This window comes from Thalia democratica, chromosome 6 (genome assembly GCF_965202585.1).
Source record: "Thalia democratica chromosome 6, ktThaDemo2.hap1.1, whole genome shotgun sequence".
NCBI lineage: Eukaryota > Metazoa > Chordata > Thaliacea > Salpida > Salpidae > Thalia > Thalia democratica.
Window position 1 is genome coordinate 43,385,107 of NC_139170.1, and position 20,221 is coordinate 43,405,327.

The 20,221-nt window shown below is 26.9% G+C and overlaps 1 protein-coding gene across 1 annotated transcript; it reads right to left on the minus strand.

Annotated features, from left to right (window-relative positions):
- Nucleotides 1-2,046: 2,046 nt before the first annotated feature.
- LOC145839103 (uncharacterized) lies at nucleotides 2,047-10,288 on the minus strand. Its single transcript, XM_082946713.1, has 10 exons — nucleotides 10,255-10,288; nucleotides 9,657-9,852; nucleotides 5,957-6,139; nucleotides 5,294-5,405; nucleotides 4,846-4,978; nucleotides 4,395-4,594; nucleotides 3,548-3,625; nucleotides 3,005-3,110; nucleotides 2,614-2,769; nucleotides 2,047-2,432 (listed from the first exon to the last, which is right to left on the minus strand). The coding sequence occupies exons 1-10, from the start codon at nucleotides 10,286-10,288 to the stop codon at nucleotides 2,047-2,049; spliced, it is 1,584 nt and encodes a 527-aa protein (XP_082802839.1).
- Nucleotides 10,289-20,221: the final 9,933 nt, after the last annotated feature.

The following is a 20,221-nucleotide window of genomic DNA, read 5'->3' on the forward strand; positions in this document are numbered from 1 at the left end:
AAACAAAACAGTTACACTCGATACTTTTTCGTTTTAATAAACTACAACAGTAATATTAAGAAAAAAATACATTTTTCGCTAAAGATGCGTAGTAAATGATTTGATATTATAGTTTCTTTCACAAAAAACAAAATAAATTAGCTAGAAGTGTTAAAAAAAAGTTTTAAAGTACAGACTTTTAAACATTTTACTTTTTTTTGTATTATTTAAAAACTAATAGATCATTTAAAACAAGTATTTAAAACAAAAATATTTAATATAGTTTTTATCTATTAAGAACTTATAAAAAAACTTTTCATGAAACATTCAATTCCGTGAGAAACTGTTTACAAATAAATTTATATCAAATGCGTGCAACTTATCTTAGAGATATTTACTAAAATAATATTATAAAATTTGTAAAATGCATCCAAACGCCGAAAATTAAAGTTTGATATTTTTTTAAACGAAGCTTTTTTGTCAGTTTTTTTTTTTGTCACTTTTACTAAATTTAAATTTTACTAGTTCTATATTAATTTTAGTTTCGCAATCATAATGAACTCCGAACTAATCTATAAAATACTTAACTTCGAATAAATAGTTTTATCAAGAAATTAATTTTCTTGCTTACGTTTCATATATGCAATAATTTAGTCATGACCTAAAAATAACAGTTATAAGAGCTACAGTCTCTTCATCTAATCAATCTACCTGAAAAACTAATGTCAAAAAATTGCAACCTCTAGATTGACTAGATTTAATGGAACTTTATTTGTAAGTGCTGGGCTGTAAAAAAATTAAAGAAATATCAGGACAAAAAAAAACTATTTTGTTCTAATGATTATGGTAAAGATTATAATAATAAAATCTATTCAAACTTTTCATAATTGATTTCAAACCATTAAAATAAAAAAGAAATAATAAGCTTAAATTGGAACAAATGAAAATCATTGAAACTATATCAAACACTTAAACAGTTATTTTCAAAAGTATATGCTAAGTAATAATACAGTACTACACAATTATATAAGTACAGTAATCTTGCTTTTGAGTTATACCTAAAAATGTTTTGTTCAAAGTGTTAATTAATATTTGAAAAAAAAGTGTTAAAATTTTTTGTTACTAACTAAGTATTAGTCAAAACTAAGTTTTTCTTTTATTTTATTCATATTAAATGAAATTAATCGAAAAGTAAAAAAAAACATAAAAAATGTTAATACAAGTGCAGTAAAATAAATTTGAAAACGATTATAGATAACTGTGCAGTTTCTATTAAAATTTTAATGGCTTAATAAAAATGAAAAATATTAGTAATCATAACTAAAACTTACACATTCAAAAAACGAGCAGTGTAACTTACTTTTGCATAATTCTAATATAAAAATCGTCTGTAAGGCATTTTGAAAATATAAATTTTGCAACTCAAATCTTAAAATATTAAATTTACTTTGAAGTAAATGCTTTAGAAAGCATGTCTGTATTAGTAGCTTGCTTTTTAATTTTGGGAAACACTTTTGTTGTTGATAAGCTGTTATGAAAAAAAATAATAAATACTTTACTTGCGTTAAAATTTGATTTTATGTAAAGTTATTAGAATATTGTTCATATTAGACTCGGCTAAAAAAAGTTATTTTGCATGAACAGCAATGATAGTTTGCCCGATTGTGATTTTACATCATGTAAAATAAATCTGTAATTTATGTTACATGACTATAATCAACCAAAATAATTCCTTACCATAAAAAAGCTGTAAATAGAGTTATGCGGTTCAATATACTCGATAGCACGTTTTGCAGTTTATTAAAAGCACTATAGCTTACAATGTATAATTTATATACCTAAAAGTAACAAAAATATTTAAAATTGTTTAAGCAAGGTACCAAACTCAAATACTGTTTGTTCTACAAAGATTGTGTAAAATAAAAGTTTTTACAGTGGTTTTATGAAAACGTGGTGTTCACATTTTTCATTGATTATCAAAAAGTTTATACTGCTTCAAAATGGTAGTTACAAAGCTTCTGTAAGCATGTCAGCGAACTTATGTGCTTACGATTTGTAAAGTTCTGTTCATAGTGAGGTAAAATAGTTATTTTGCATGAAAAGCAACTTGTCTATTGGATTGTTTTCATAACTAGGCTTGCTGCATTTACTTTCTACACAAGAAACTTCTTCGCACGGGTTCGAAACCGCCGAATCTCCATTAATTGAAAATTCAGCTTGGTTTGACGGCTTGTTGTAACTCGGTGCCTGGCTGTAGCACAGTTCCTTGCAGAAATTTTGTGAAAAGGAGTTGGTAAAGTAGGAGCTTTTGTTCGACTCCTGATGCGGTTTGCAAGTTGGTGCGGAGTTTGAGCAGGAAATTTTGTCCTCATCGAGTTCAAAACTGGGGAATTTCTGTGAAAGGCTGTCATTCGCAGTTGGAATTTCATAGCTCTTCATGTCATTACTAGAACCTTTAATCAATAAATGATTTTAGTTAGTTTCATAAAACTAAGTGTTTTAAAACTTGTTTTTTTCTTTTTACTAAACTTTTTATTTTTCAAATGAGCACGAATATTTAAACTCAAACAGTTGACACAAAAATTTTATTTCTAATTGTAAATTTATACTTATTCAACAACATAAACAACCTACTGTTCATCGTATTGAAGATTTCAATTTGCTTGTCTCCGTCCGCATTATTGTTTTGACAAAATTCCTCGTTTGTAGGAGACATGTAGGTTGTATCTGTGGCATTCAGATGCGGAGTTGTCGGCATTGACTGGCTCGAATACAAGCTCATCGTTTCATCTGTAGTTTGTGATGAGACTTGTAATAAAGCTAGTACAAACAAAAAAAAGTTAAAAGATTCATTTGATTTTAGGTAAAAAGAATAACACTAGGTATTTATTTACTAATGCATGCACAGAGAATTTAGTGAAATAAAATGTTTAATTTAAAAAAAGTACTTCTCATAAGCCATTGAAACACTTTGTTTGTATTTATAAGTTTGTATAAATTTGCTAGATGAACTGTGAACACTCACTGTCAGAATCGGTGTTGCTTGTTTTAGGTAAACCTTTGTCCCCTGAACTTTCTTGTTTTCGTGCTAGTTTTTTGATCTTTATGGAAGAAAGTATGGTAATAATGTACTATAATATTATTAATTATTTTAATAACAATTTAATTACATGTTGAGAAGTTTTTAGACTATTATATAAGTTGAGATTTTATAAAAACTATTTTCCTTTGTCAGTACTTATTCTAAATTTAATTTTTGACAAAGTCTATTTATAACTCTGTGCAATATGTTAAAAATCACAAGAATTAGTGTTTTATAAGCAAAATACTGCTTATAAGAAACATAAAAAATATGGTCTTTAAATATTTACTTTTTATAGTAAATATACTTAGTTTTTTAAGGGCTATATTTTATCGAAGTATTTTATACAAAAAGTTTTTTAGTTTTATCAAAAAAAGTTGGTAGTAATTAAAATCAATGTTTTTTTAGAGGTTTACAAAGTATGTACTATATAGCGTATGCTTAATATGAAAGCTTGACATTTTGAGAAGTTTACGTTATACTTACTTTTGCTCGTTGATTTTGAAACCAAACTTGAACAACTCTCGGACTCAAACCAGTTTCGTTTGCTAAAGTTTCTCTTGCCTAAAATATTAAAATAGTTAATAAGTTTTATATTTAAATACTAAATGTTAAATTGTTCAAGTTTATTTTACACTTAGTAGTTTTTAATGCTCAACGTAAAAATACAGTTATATACCCTATTAAAATTATTAAACCTAATAAAATAAATTTACTAAAAATCTTAACCAGAAAAATATTTAATAAAAACCTAAAATTTACATTAAACTTGATTTATATTTTTACAAATGATGTTGATCAATATTTATGAATGTTTAGTTCAAAAAAACTTTTAATAATATTAATCTTTTTTTTTTTTTAATTGTTTAGCTTTAGTAGAATTATATGAAACAGGTCGTAAGATATTACTAGTCTTAAAATTATTTCTAAATGAAAAAATAAATTAGCTATAGTAAAATTATATGAAATAGGTCGTACGAAGTTATTAGTTTTAAAAATATTTCTAACTAAAAAAAAAATTTGCTATACGAGAACTTTTATAAAGAAGAGGTAGTAGAACGTTGCTAATATAAATATATTATTTTTAATTATTAAACATTCACTTAAGTCATAAATGTTTTGTTTATTACTTTATAAATTTTCGTAACTTGAAAATGTTTTAAGTATATTATAATGTTTGAAATAGCTTAAGTTATGATACATACTTGCAAATAAAAAAGTTTAATAAAGGAAAGTACTTAAATAAATTCTGAATTTCTATCTAACTTAAACAAGAAAACATCACTTTTAAAATTAAACCAGTTTTTAAAAACAAACAAAAAATGCTCCCAACCTTTCTAGTGGGTTTCTGTGATACTTGAAATGCCGATTTGAACTTTCTACGTTGCGCTGTGGTCAGAATTGTCCTCAGTCGCTTCACTCCTTCCTGCTGGCTCCTTGGATCGTCTCCTCCGTGTATGAACATACTCATGTCTCCGTGTGTATCCTCACCTACATTCCTGTACCTCGCATCAAGAACGTTGCACGAGTTCTCTGTTTGAAAAATTAAGAAATGTTTTTAAGACTGAATGTTAGCTTTTCTGAAAAAGATTTTGATGTTGTAAGCTTAAGAAGTAGTAAAAAAATTAAAACTTCTAAAGTAACGCATTTAGTTTGATAAAATACTCCATAAAGGTTTGTGGCATTGTTTGTGAAGATTGTGTTTTACACATTTGAAAAAAATATACTTGTTGAAACCAAATATTAAAAAAAAAATTTAAACAATGCGTTATCAATTATAGAACCTGCATCTGACATATTTGAAGATCCTGCTTCGGTCTGTTTATTAACGCAGGTTGATTGGTTCATTACAAAATTACATGAGAGACAGGTAATAAGGCCATCATTTTCATCTCGTTTGCAATACTGTTCTCCAGGCTGTTTGTAAGCAAGTTTTTAACAATTTAGTTCCTTAAAAATTAAAGATTTAAGAAGTGGAAACGAATTTAACTTATACTAACTTTTTTATTCAAAATTTTGTTTAAAAGTTAAACAAATATTAAAAGTCTTTTAAAACTTTAAAAAATATATATTTAAGTAATTTTAGAAGTATTTAAATAATTTGTAATAAGTTTCAAAGTAAAATGTTTGTTAAGCTTTAATTATAATCAAGAAAATCACACCAAATAACAAAACAAGTATTTCCGAACAATAATAAAACTTTTTAATAAAAATTTATTGCAATTCACTCACCTTCATCAGTCGGCTGCATAATTCGCAGGAGAAACATTCAACGTGAACGGGGCCGGGAAAAACCTTGGAGTTGGCGGCTATTGGCTGGCAGCAACGTTTGCACAGCTTCAACCTGTAAGTTGAACGTTGAATGTTTATTCTCCACGTTTGTGTGAAGTTTCAATGTTTATTTTTAATAAAACTTGTGTGAATATGGAATGTTTACTTGTGTGATTTTAGCTTGTGATCATGTGCCGGTTTACTTTCTAGACAAGCGGCCTGTCAACTTGTGAGTGAAAATTTAATTGTTGTTGTTTTTTTTCACAAGTTTGCACAGCGCGACATGGCAAACAAAAATGCTGTCAGCTGTTAAAATTTTCTGTTGTTTTTAACAGCGAAGGTGTTTTACAGGTGCTCATATGAACTTGCCGAATTTTGAGACGAGCGACGTCGAAGCTGCATTGTGACGTCATAACACAGCAAGACAGCAGAGAAAAACTTATGAAGCGCCTTCACTGTTGCGACTATGGCTCGCATTGAAACACCTGCCGAGGTGACTAAAGCAAAAGTTTTCTCTCTTTGGAAAAGAAGCCGAAAGTTTTCAACACAGAAGTGGGACACGAACTTGTGAGAACGCGTCGACAGCTGGGTTGCCACGGTAACGAGGTACGCTTTCGTCCAAACACCGTTTTTCTGTCAATCAAATCGAAGATGCGCCTAAACACCTTTTCACGATGAAAAGTTACGGTAGCTTTGTCTGCCATTGTGACGTCACTGTGAGACGGGCGTGAAATTCTCCCATCTGCTGGACTTCGTGACTTAAGTGAACAGAAATTATTCAGCTGCTTTGTGATGATTGACGCAAATCTACAGAAGCAAAATACAAACTTTAATAAAAGAAATTGAGTGAGATGCACTTTCGTAATGGTGGATGCACGATGGGAACTTGAAAATATTTTTGAGTTTGTTGTTGGTTTCAATTTACGAAATAATTGTTGGTTGTATTAATTGTCTTTGCTTAATGCTAGTAGAGGCTGTATAAAGTCAGTCTAATGTGTTGTACTTACCATACACATGTAGATTGTAAAAATTGTAGTTTGAAATTTAATAAAAGTGATTTAAACAACTTATTAAATCTTATATGTGTTAAATTACCCAAACACAAATTTCTTCAATTTAAGAGACTTTCTCAACAAACTTGCAAAACAGTTCACAATTCTGCCCTCACTTTTGAAAGTCTCATGTGAAAATTCAGGTGAGAATCTCTCAGTGACAATTCAGTGGCGATGTGAAATTACATCAAAGCGTCAAAATTTTCCCATAAAAAATAAGTTTGACGTTTCACTATATTCGCAAAACTAAACCGACGAAATTTTTTATTTTCCATTGTTGATTTTATTTTACTTTAGCTTAAATTTGTTATTTCGAATAATAAAAAATAGTCATTGAATCATAATGAAGATTTCAATTTTTAAGAAGATAACAGTATTTTAAAAGAATTTATTTTGTTCGAATCTTTTTTTGTCATGAAATAAAAACATTGGTATCTATTTTAGGAGCTAATATAAAAATGTTTTACTTGTTTTCGCGTATATATTTATTTACAAGCATGATAAACTAAACATTATCATTTGTTTTAAATCGCTTTAAAACAACTATGCTTCATTCAATACAAAATCGTACCAACACTTTGATATATATATACAAAAAAACTCACTAAATTGTTTATTTATTTTTAGCAGTAGGCTTAAAAAAAAATAATAAAAGTCATTTACTGTGACAGTTTATACACAATTAATCTGTAAACTAAAGAAATTAATTGTGAAAGACAAACGACTTGCAAACGTGAATTTTTAACATGTTTAAGATTATTCTTTCAAAAACGGCCGACCTTACGAAAAGCACTGAATTTTTAAACAGCTCTAAAATGTTTTTAATCTTAAAATAGCTGCAAAGACACTAAAAATTTTGTTGCTCGGCTAAACACCACTTAGCACGCACTAATGTTTGTTTATTGTTTACACTCGGTTGTAAGTACACTCGAAACTTAAGAGTTATAAATGAAAAACTCAGGTATAAATGTATAGTAGAAAGCCTTCGTGAAAATTACATTATTACTTCACTTTTAATTTTAAATAAAATTCACAATAAAATGTAGACTGTTGTTACGCTCTATGAATTATTTAATTTTAATTTTAAAGTAATAGTTTTTCGGTACAATAAATTTAAAAATCATAAACTTTCTCAAAGTAGAAATGTTTGTGTGTTTTACTAAAATGATTAATTGACTATTAGATTACTTTTATGTTTTATTTGCCGATACGCTCCTAGTAAATAAATTTATTTCAGTTTTAATAAAAACAGAGTAAGAGTTTAAACTATGTAGTTCAAAAACTTGGCTTAAATTAGACATTTAGTTGAAAATTTTTTAAATTTGAAGATCAACACCAGGTAAAAATAGTCAAATTTTCAACTTTAATATCAAAATGTTTTAAAGGTACATGTGTAGCGCTGAACAGCTTAGCTTTAATTGTTTATTCTCATCTTGACATTGATAAAATAGAGGTTTGTTAATTCTGAAAATATCTAAGCTAGCTATTTGTATATTATTATTAGCTATGTAAACAACCGAAACTTTCTATATAGAAACTTTAATATTTAAAAAAATTAGCATACGAATTAGCTAGTTGCTTGCAAAATTAAAAAATAATTGTCAAATTAATCAAGTTAACATTTGATCAACAATTTATTTACACCTGCTAGCAATTTCCGGCTGATCCCAGAAATCTACACTAATTATATTCTAACAGAGATTAAAGTTGTGAGCTAATTTGTTTTCGGTTGCAGACGAAATAAGCTGAAAGTTTCGGCTAAAAGGTGTGAACGAGTTTTATTTCCTGTTTACTGTCAAGCTGGTCCAATTCAGACGCGGATTTGCCAAAACAAAGTTATTACAAAATAAATTCAATTAAGCACCTGAGGGAAAAAGACCTCACAAAATTCTACTTCAATACTTTTTGTATCGTCACATACTTTTTTATAGTAACTAACTATAGTTATAACAATTGAGTAAGTGTATACTTGCCATAAAAAAATATTTTTATCGATTGTGTAATTCATAATTTAGTTTTCTGCTAAAGAACTACTTTTCCTTTTTGAAATTCATTATGAAAATGCTTCTTCTTTAAAATGCATTATGTGTTTATTAAAAACTGCGTGTGGAGGGTTAATAATTTGATAGCAAGTTTAATTTTGGTTAAAAGTATTGGCCCTTAAGTTCAGTTTTATTTGGATGTTACTTTTTTGAAGCAGTTATGAAAATTTCTCGCCTCTGCGCAAAAAAATTAATCCGATCGAATTTCGATTTGTTAAATTTTCACCGGCTGCCGTTTGCCGCTTCTTAACGCAATTTGACCATTGACAAGTTTTGACGAAAATTATTTTGTTTTTCATGTGTTGAGTTTATTTTCGTAGTAGTCACTTTTTTTAAATAAACAGAACTGTGATATTAAATTCAGCTGACATTCTCAAATGGTAATTGAAAGAACACTGAGCTGAATTGAATTATAAAGTTTGCAAAATTGCGAGCTTGTAGCGTGTATGACAATGATGATAAAAATTATTGATATTTAAGTTAGTTTTAGCTGTAACATTATTTGTAACGGGTTTAGACATTCGAGTTGTAGTTATTCAATATAAGTGTGATCTAAGTTAGAAATAGATAATACTTATTAAACTTAAAAGTTTTTTGATAAGAAGTAAAAAAAAAACTAAAATTAAAATTGTATGGTGCTTTTTATAAAACTCACAAATAACTATGCAAAAAATATCTATATCGGAACAATTTAATCATTAGTGATTGATTTAAAAGTCACTTTAAAGCGAAGTTTAACAGATTAAGCATTTTAATCTGCTCTTATAATTATCTTATCTATACATCAAAGTTTCAAATGTCGTTAAGAGATTTGCTGATGACCAAAGTAGTAAATTTAACTTTGAACATGAAAATTAAGATGTTTCTAATCAATTTTTCTCTTGAATTTGAAAAACTCGAAAAAAAAAGCAACAAAAATCTTAACTCAATCAAATTTCTTTGCAAAACTATTCTATAGACACTAAAAAAAATTTAAAAATGTTCAAATTTTTATCGTTTTCTTTCATTTATTTAATTATTAAGCAATCATTATCAAATCAAAGCAAAAATTTAAACAAATCTGTTAGTGAACAAACATAACAAAATAAAAAAGAAAAACTAGCAAAATGTATGCTAAACTAAAAATTAAGTCAAATGTATATTTATTTTTAAAGTTTAACTTCATATTACCTTGTGTAGTGTTGATGACAGTAGATGTTCCCCTTTCTGACGTAACACTGGCTAACTAACTTTTGCTTGCACACACAGCACACCAAGCAGCCCTCGTGCCAGTTTGATTGGTCAATTTTGAGGAAACACCGGTCTCTGATTGGCTTGTTGCATCCCGCGCAGTAATGGACGCAGCTGATTGGATGTTCCTGCTCCATTGATGCTGATTCATTTGGTGAGGTTGTTGAGCAAAGTGATGAGAATATTTTTTCTTTCACTATTAAAATAAATAAGTCAGTCTTTTTTATTTAAGATTTAGTGCTAAAAACGTATTTTAATGCCACAAAATAATACAGTAAATTAAAAAAAGAGAGAATAAAGCCGTAAGAAATTTACAGATCTACAGTCTCTTAAGATTACAAATCAAACATAGCTTTATCATTTTAAGTGTTATGAAATGGGCATATATGAGAACTACTTAAAGTGATTAAAGAGTGTTAGCAATTAATTTGTCATGATTTACTAAACGTTCACAAACCACATAAAATTATTCACATCATTCTCAGTAAACAAATATTGCTAAAATTAGACTTTAACTTGAAAAAAGTAAAATCTCTTAGCGCCGATTTCTTAGCATAAACAAGTATCTGTGGTACTTTAGATTAAAAAATAATCTTACTTTTCAAACAATGTGCGTCCATTGTTGCTTCCATTTTTATATGACTGAAGGACTGAATTGATGATATTTTGAATGTTGAAATTACCATGTTACATTGAACTGAAAAACATACTTGTAATTTAAACAACAAAAGATAAGTACACAGATAGAAAATGACCGATTTAAACGCTAAAAATACTATGCTGTTTAAAAGTTTGTAATTTATATATATAGAAATGTTTTAGACAGCCACTATACAAGATTTTAGCCACTCTATTTCACCAATTTTTTTTTTTTTGTAGTTTTAAATTTTATTTTTATAAAGGTTTTTACAACATAACAATAACAAAATAAGCTGTCTTTTTTTATATAAACACGACGCAACCAACACTTATTTAAAACAAAGCATTTAACAATTAAAAAACGAGTCTTTGGCCACTATCTTAACCTAAAGGAATAATTCAAATTAATTTACAATAACATGTCTTTCACAAAAATGTCTTCACAATAACATGTCTTTCTTGTGTATATCGCGACACTAACAGAAACCATGACAACAAAACATGATGCGTAAATTAGCTGACTTGTAGCATAATTTAGTTATTCGTTTTTACATTTAGCAAACTTAATAAGACCGCACAAGCTGCTTTTGAGAGCAAAATTTCAATGTTTTCTAACTTGGGATATCTAAAAAACAAAATAACAGATATCAAAAAAATTGTTACATGATGTATTGTATTTAGTCCTTTAAGTAATGTACAGTTTACGTAATTAAATTATGGTAAAAAAGTAGAAGTTTAATTTTTATTTGAAATAGTATAACAATAAACAATAAGAAAAAATTAAAAGAATTATAAGTTTTATATACAGCTACACATTACTATAACTAATTAAAGTTATAATAAGCAAAACCAAGCTTACAAAAACAACTACAAACGTTTACATCTTGTACATAATGTTTCATAGAAAATTAAAGCTTTCGTAAACTATAAAACAAGGTTATATGATGAAAAATATGATTATATACATTGGAATTAACTTTTGATATTCTGAACTGTAACACTAAAAACAAATACTTATTATTATTTACAATCGAGTCTTATTTAGTCTGTCTTCATACCGTTTTAATATATTTTGACAATTTTTTTTTTCGCAAAAATTTAATTTAATGGTACATAAAAAATAAAAATGGTCAAAAATATTTTATTCTTAACGTAAGACTTCATATTGCAACACTTAATAAATGATAGCTTTCGTTTTTTACAAAAAGTACTAACTATAAAGATTAGGTTTAAATGCGTTAAAAAAAACCCTAAATTTTGTATTTGTCTTAAATTACTTGTCTTATCCAAAATACTTTTTTCAAAACGTTTAAATATAAACAAACTGTACACGTTTTCTTAGCCTTCTAAACGAGAATGATTCTAGCCCTAATTTATTCAATTAAGTCATAAGCTTTATTAAATACTTAGTAATTAAGGTATTGTATAACTTCTTAACTATACAGTTAAGAGTGTTTTAATTTTTGATTTAAAGATGTATTGACTAATAAAATTCTCTTTAAAAAAATACTCTAAGTAACATATAAGTAATCAAATTTCTAATTTATCTAGTTTTAAAGATTTTGTAACAGATATGTTTAAAAACAAATTTATAACTTATAAAGAGTAGGGTTAAGTTATAAAGCAAAAACACTGTGTAAATTTTTTTAAAATTTCATAATTATGCTACGTTAGCCCATGAGTATTTGATAAGCAATTTAATAAAAGATTTTATAAGGTAAACATGTTAACCCCGGATAATTATTTTTGTTGACCTGCAAGCGAACATGCTAATTACCACTTGTAACAGTGTTTTGTTCGTCATTACAAAGTGAAATTTCTCCTTTGACAGCAATCAATCAATGTTTGTCATTGCAGTTAACACGTTTATTTTTAGACTCAGTTGCTTGATAACTGCATGCTTTTGTTTTTGCTTTGTTTTGAAAATTATACTTCATATAATGTTGTATAAAAAACCAAAGTGTTAAAAATGTTATAAATAGACATTTATTTAATCTAATGTTAATTTTTTTCTTGTTTTTCTAATCTTAAAAGAAAAACTTTATAGTGGTAAAGATACTGTACATCGTTTTACCTTGAACATCTCAACAACAACAAAATTAAAAGGAGTTTTTCATATTTCAACGACAAGACAATGTTGTAAAACCACACTGAAGAGTTTAAAGAAAGGTCACGTTTGTAAGCCGAAAATGGCTCAGAATGTTATTGAAAAGGGGAATCACCGTGACAGAAATCATGTTTGAATGATGTTTCCCACCAATATTTTTATTATGCACACAGACACCGTTGTAACACTGCACACTGTTTTCTCGTTTTTATTATAAAGTTTGCATATACAACTCAATAAAAATAACTAAAAGTAATGAAACTTAAGCTGATAGGCAACTAAAAGTACACAGTAAATTATTTTCTATATAAAACTATGCATTAAACTTTAATTTTAAGATGATGAAAAATTAAAAAAAAAATTATGCAAACACTTAGCTATTATACATTAGCAAAAAAAAGTGCTAGCTAAATCTTAGCAACATAACATTTTTTATGTTTTAACAAGATACTATTTGATACAAAATAAATTAAAGCTGAAAAACGAAGAAAAACATAAAAATATTTTTTTTGCTTTCAAAGACTATTTTCTAAAGCTAAATAGAATAAAGTTTAAATTTTTTAAGCTAAACAATATATCCTGCTCGTAAAATTTTTATCAATAATTAAAAATAGTCTTTCACAAAACGTTTTACCTAACTTTAATGTGTATTTTAAATAGTCAAAACTTTTAAGATAATCGACAGGAAACAAAATTTCCAACAACAAAGAACAATACATGCTTCTAATCTTTATTTTTGTATAATCCTCTTATTTTAATTATCTTTGGATTTGTTTTTGTTTTACTTGTTTAGATTCATGCTTAAGATTTGTTTAAAGGAATTGCTAGAATTAAGATTCAAAGTACACGATACTTTATTAATATAATTACTCGACTAAATAATTGTTTTTATTTGTTCTACACTTTTTGTTGAGAAATAAAAAAAACTTAAAAAAGTCTTCTTAAAACTTTATCACTTAAATTGGTAGATTTTGTTACTTACACACTTGTTTAAATTAAATATTTCGCCCGTAAGGGAATATACAAATAGCTAGTTAATAAATATTGATTAACATTACAGTTGGTGATTTTAAACATAACTTCCATTTAAAAAATAAAATATTATTATCATTATTATTATATTGTTTATTGTGCAATGTTGGACTCAGGCATCAAAACTTGAGCCACTTAAACAGGACACACAAAAAGAGAAAAAGAAAATAAACTTATATTCAAAACTTTAAGATAAAACTAGTTTGCAAACTTTTTCATAACCAAAACAAAAACAAAATAAAACTAATTGTAATGTTTTCACGGTAGCAAAACAAAAATTACTAAAATGAGTTTTGTAAAAAATAGATCGATTTATTTGTTTTTAGTATAGTCTAATGTCTTGTAAATTCTCGCTACAAACAAACTCAAAACTAAAAAGATTGTAAAACAGAATAACTAAATATAAACAAAACAAAAATAGTTACTAAATTTTTGTATAAAAACTTTCAAAAAGACTCAAAATAACTTTTAAAACTGTAAAATCTTTTACTTTTTACTAAACCAAAACGCTTTGTCAAAGTAAAAATTTTCAGTTGTATTTGGAAAGTTTGCTTCAAACTTTTGACTGAATTCATTTTTATTAAATTTCCTATCTCATTTCTCACTTACTTTCCTCTTTCGTTTGTCACCTTTTTTTTTCAAAAGTTCTCTTGTTTTAATAAACTTGAGATCAACTTACAAAAACTTTGTAAAATGAACAATAATAATGTTCTGTAATTATAACTATTAAGGATCTACAGCTAATGCTACTATTTTTTATTAAAGTAAACCTATGAATTTAAATTGTTTAACAGTAACGCACATTCAATTAATTATTTATAGAATTTATTCATCATCTAACGTAATATTCTGTTGACACAGTTTACCTAAATAGGGTGTCTTTACATTTTTTTTTTTAAATAGAAGTGAAGTTAACAAGCAAATACACTTCTAAAGGCAGTTTTACTTTACTTTTTTCATGTGTAATATAACTCAAACTATTTTATCTTGTTATTTACTGTTATTTTAAATTATTTTTTTACTAATATTATCATTATGTTTGGTTTTATTTTTAGCTAGTAATTGAATTTTATAATAATGAAATTTATACTTAAGCTATATAAATAAACTATAGTATACTACCAATATAAGTTTATATTTTTATACCAAGTTGTTTACAGTCGTGTTACACTGTTAAGGCATGCAAAAAAGTTTTTCTAAAATTAACATCTAAAATAAAAAAGAATATCTTTACGGCTGTTTGCACACAAAACTAAAATAACTAACTCAAAAATCAATTTAAAATCGTTTTATAAAACATAGTAAATGTAACTTAGTTTCAATAAAAACTTGCTGAATTAATTTTGTAACTATAGACATTACCCGACAAAATTTATTCTAGAATCGATCATAAAAAGATCATAGGCACAAAATAATCTAACAAAAGAGCTTTCTAGCGCAAGTCAAACATCAATATTTAGTTTTTTTTTTTTTCGCCACATTTTTGTCAACAATATCACTTATTTTAAAACAGAAGTTTTATATTTTACACGTTAAAAACGCAGTAAGAACTTTCATGAGTCAACATTTATTTGAAGCCGTTTCAGCTGCTTGTGACCACGAAAGTTTCAATATTTTAATCAAAGATATTTTAACGACCTAAGTAAATAGTACAAGGGGTTGAACAATACATCTTAAGCATATCGAAAGTGCTCAAGTAACCCTCGAAGCGACCACTTGAGCACATAAGTCTCAATGATGACACAAGTACCAGCGGTATGTATGTGTATATGTTGTCTATTTCGAGTTAGGGTTCATTTCTTAAGCTTTCATTTTTTCAAAAATATTTTGCAAACAGTTTAGATTTTTGAGTCATGACATATTTTCTTTGTTTTGGTTCAAAACTTTTATTTTAATTAGTTTGTAGTTTTTTGCTTTTGAAAATGTGTAGTGAACATATAAAGAACCAGAATAAGTTTATCAAAAGTGGACTTTGTACAAACAAATGTATATAACACACAAAAAGTTTATCTAAGTTTGTATGCTTTGTTTAGAGTGTTATTACTTTAAACAAAGTCAAAATAAAATAAATTTAACCACTATTTTTGATAATTTTGAATAAAATCTGGCAGCATAATTAATTTAAATAACATATTTAAAGTTATACAATGCTACAGTAAAACCTACATTATGCTAACGAAAATTCTTTAAACTGCTTAAAAAATCGAAAGTTTAAAAAGTTTAAATGCTTTTAGTAAAGTAATAAAAAAATTTAAACTTCATGACTATAAAATATCGATGCTGATATTTTTAGTTTCAATTATCAAATTTGATCCATGAATTTAAGAATACTTATTTATATTTTGTGACATTTAAACTTATAGGTTAATTTACATAGTGGTATTTGACAAGTATTAAATTAATCAGTTTATCTGAGATAAAATATTAATTAAAAAAAATATATATATAGTCTTTTGTAAAACAGTAGAAATGTTTTTTACTATGTTAAAGTAGTAAATTATTTAATACTTAAAAAAGACTTTTTATACTTAGTATTATTATCAAATAGGATTTTAAAAAAGAACTGGTTTCAATTTAATTACATTGTTTTCTCGCTTCGGGCAGCAAAACAGCAAGAAAAAGCTTTGAACTTCGTTGATACAATTCTGTATCGAAAGTCGACCACCGTAAAGCAGAAACTCTCAACAAATTTGAGCTTGAGAGATTAACTTGACAGTTGAAACAACTTTAACATAAGTGCCACCTACCTGCATGAGTGACATCTCAACTTTATCGCCACCAATCGGTCGCCACCGGTGACATGACAACCAAACAAAATCCAATTAAATAAACTCTTATTTCCATCTATGAGAAATTCGAAACTAACTTGTGTGTGTATTTGTGTTTGTTAGTACAATTAGTGAAAAATTCAACTGACGTTATGTATTTTTCTCAATAGTTTTTTTTTAACGTACAACAAAATAATTTACTGTGATGTTTAAATTGTTTAAAAGTTAAAAAGTAAAAAAAAATAGGGTGTAAGTTTGAATTTTGTAAATTATTAAGTTAGGAAAAGTTAACTAAAGATCAACTGTCAGTTTAATTAATGAAGCTAAAGCAAACATTTATTTTGAAACTATCTCTAAATTTGTGTTCGAAAATCAAATATAAGCTCCCCTTAAAAAAATTCAGCAACATACTCATTTTGAAAATTTTAACAAAGCCAAAAATTGTTTTCAGTAAATAAGTTACGACCACCTACGCTCACAACAGTTTATCTTTTTATCTGATAATTTGCTTCTTAAGCAACGTATAAGCACATCAGCAACTTTGCAAGTACTTAGCAGCCCGACGATTTTACGCTGTTATGAAAAACAAAGAGCTGGAGATGTTATCGCGCCATTCATTGTAGTAATTTCTTGTCTATCTTTGTGTTAATCACAACGGGTATTACTTACGTCTCATCAGTGAAACTGTCATTTGTGAGATCTAAACAGCTGTTAACTTTGTACACGGTTTTTTACGACCAATTTATCCTCTTTTTTTTTGTTAAGCTGCAGAAAAGCGAGTTTAGCAGCTAACTTGTACTCACAAGCTCAAGTCGAAAGATAACTATCAGGGCGGCGAGACGGCGATTTGAGAACTAGCTGTTATCTGAAAATAGCAGCGGGCACAGCTGTGTTCTCGGTATCGAGCAAAAGGGGATTAGCGCTTATCTCACTACTCGCGCATTCAAATCTTACATCAGAAATGAAGCGGGTGTCGGGTACTTTTGACCATTTTGTTGTTGTGACGTAATAGAGCAGGCCTGAAGGAGAAGTTGTTTGATGACCGGCGATCGACCCTTTAAGACAATTTTATTTTGGTCGATGTGTGACGACCAGAGATGAAAGCGGTGCAAACTAAGGTAGCATTTAGTTAGAATTACATGCTTAGTGCGTTATAAAGAGACCACCAACTTTTCAGTATTCTAGAAATGATTGCTATTTCGTATGCTGGTGGTTGTTGCCTGTTCATTTCGTTTTTATATAATCTTTTTTTGGGTTTTTTATAGTTTTACTTCAATGGCTTGCATTTACAAAAACCTTTTTTTTTATTAAGATGATTTTGAGATAGTAAGTGTCCTTCTTGACGCAAATTTCGATTCGTAGAAAATTCGTAGAAAAGCAATGTTCGAACAAGTCAATCTTACAATACGCCACAAAGTACAAATTTAACATTTAAAAACAAGGCAATGTTGTTATTAATATTTACCTAGCTCTTCAAACAACCTCATACAAGCAACCTCATAAATAAAAAATTCTATATGAAATATAAAATTTACGCTTCACTTACATAAAAATGTATATATAAAATCTTGTTTAAAGCTGTATACTACAAAAAAAATGTTACTAAGCCTTTATTAAATAGAATTGTGAGTTTTTGTTTATTAGTTTTATCGTAGTCGTTGTGAATGTTTTGCGCCTCCAATTGTGAAATTAACACTTAGTTTTGCTTAATTTACATAAGTAAAGAAAAATAAGTCTATAGTTTTGTAATTTTTTAAAGAAAAATATACTTAAAAACTATTGAAAATAGATATTTGTTTTGGTCTGGACTGTTGTTTTGTAATTGTAGTGTTTGTCAAGTTGTAAACATTTTGCGCTTTCAATTTTAAAATTAGTGTTGTTGTGTTACCTTAACTTGTTTATATTTTAATAACATATAGTTATACATGTAAAAAAGCTTATAAGTCTTTTTAATAGTTGTATAGAAATTTTATTGGTAACTAAGTTAAAGCTTCCTTTATAATTAACTTTCTAGTCTGGTATTTTTTTTTACAGATTTCAGATTTATCGATATACCTAATTATTCTATGGAAACCTTTAATTGTTGCTCTTAAAAAGAATGACTGTTCGGTTTCCTACAAATAAAACTCACTTTAGTTCAAGTAACTATAACGTTTAGCGCCGCAAAGAGTAAAATTTTGTTGCAAATTAGATAACCGGTATTAATTCTAATCATTCGAGCCTCGTACCATAGAACACCTCTAAAAATGGTTTGATGTTAATGCATTTACGGTGAAATTTAAATCTTGTAGAGCAAGTTGTTGTAGGTGGGAAAGGTTTTTTGACAATTAATTTCATTAATATAAATAATTGCAATTTACATTGAAGTTTAAGATATAAAGTTAAACACTTGTCTTATAGCTTGAAACTTATAAAAATACGTAAAGGCAAAAAATAAAGATTTTTATAGAGAACTAATACAAAAGTACCATTGCGTAAAACCATGTAAGTTTTGTGTTTTGCAAAATGTGTTAAAATGTATATAGAAATTTGTAAAAGGTCAGTATTGAAAAAATTAAAAAAAGTTTAAAAACGGTATCATTCAAAACTTAATTCTAGATGAGTATTGCAAAATTTCTAAATTTTACATAAAACACTTTTTATTTTCTTTGATTAAACAATTTTTTTGTTAAACAACTTTAAAAAAGATTTTTAAATAGTAAAAACTTCTTATTTTACAATTAACGTCATTAAATGGTTTACTTACATTAATTTTTACACAAACAACCAAAACAGAAGGCTATATGTGATAAAAATGATAAAGTTTTCATGTACGGATAGTCAATTTATTTAAAAGTTGTCTTCTAAACTTCATAACTAAAACTATCATACTAAAATCTAATACAAAAAGATATACTCTCAGTTTATTTACATTTGAAGCTCATAACAAAATTTTAAATTAATATTTATATGCATATTTAAGATTGTGAGAACTTGTATACAACGTAAGAGCCAAACATAATGTGAAACTTAAGTTGAAGATATTTACTTAAATAGTTTATGAATGTTGTAAAAAAAAAACGATAAACGTCAAAACTTAAAAGCTAAAACCAAGCTTGATTATTTTGTTTTATACATACTTTTTAATTTGTTTCACAGTTTTATTTTGTAACTTCAAAACTTTCATTTTTGTGAAAAATCGCTTACTAACGACTATTTTGAAAGTTATATAAACATTGAGATAAAAGTTATCTGCAAAGTTGAGTAACTTTTATTGAAAACATCATATTTAACGCTTCGTTTTTAGTATACAACTAAACTGCTCTTAGCTTTTCTGTAATTATCCATTAAAAAAGTATAGAGTAAAAGTAATAAATATTGCACACTCGTTTTCGTTTTATATCTAATATTTGAGCATGACACTACCACATAATTAGCAAAAGTAATTCGGAAAGCTATAAATAAATAAATGAAAACATTATTACATTGATATTTAGTTGTATACTTTTACAGCCTAAAGTATAAAAAAAAAACAACATCTATTTCTGATATTTTTATATTTGAAAAATTATATCAATATGATAACAGTTTTTTTGATAAACAGTTTTATTTACTATTATAAATCAGTTCATATTGTATCAAAGAAAAATCCTTCTAATTTTATCAAGACACATGAACAACTACCGTGAAAAGTAAATCATATGTAACCGAAACTAAAAATAATTAAGAAGCATAAAATACTATATAATGAAAAAATACAGTGATGTTCCTGTGAGTTTGAATTTTATACCGAAAAACACTGTTTTCAATATGCAAAATTGAAATTTTGAAAATTTTGTTTAAAAATACTCTGTTACTTATTAAGTAATAATGAAAAACTATTTTTAATTTAATGTTTTTCATGTTCACTGAAATTAAAAAAAAAAAAAAAAAAAAAAAACAAACAAAATACTAATAAATATAAAAAAATGCGAAAACAAAGAAATATATCATGAACCTGTTTAGAGGGCAGTGTCTAAAAAAGTAAAAAATAAAAGTGT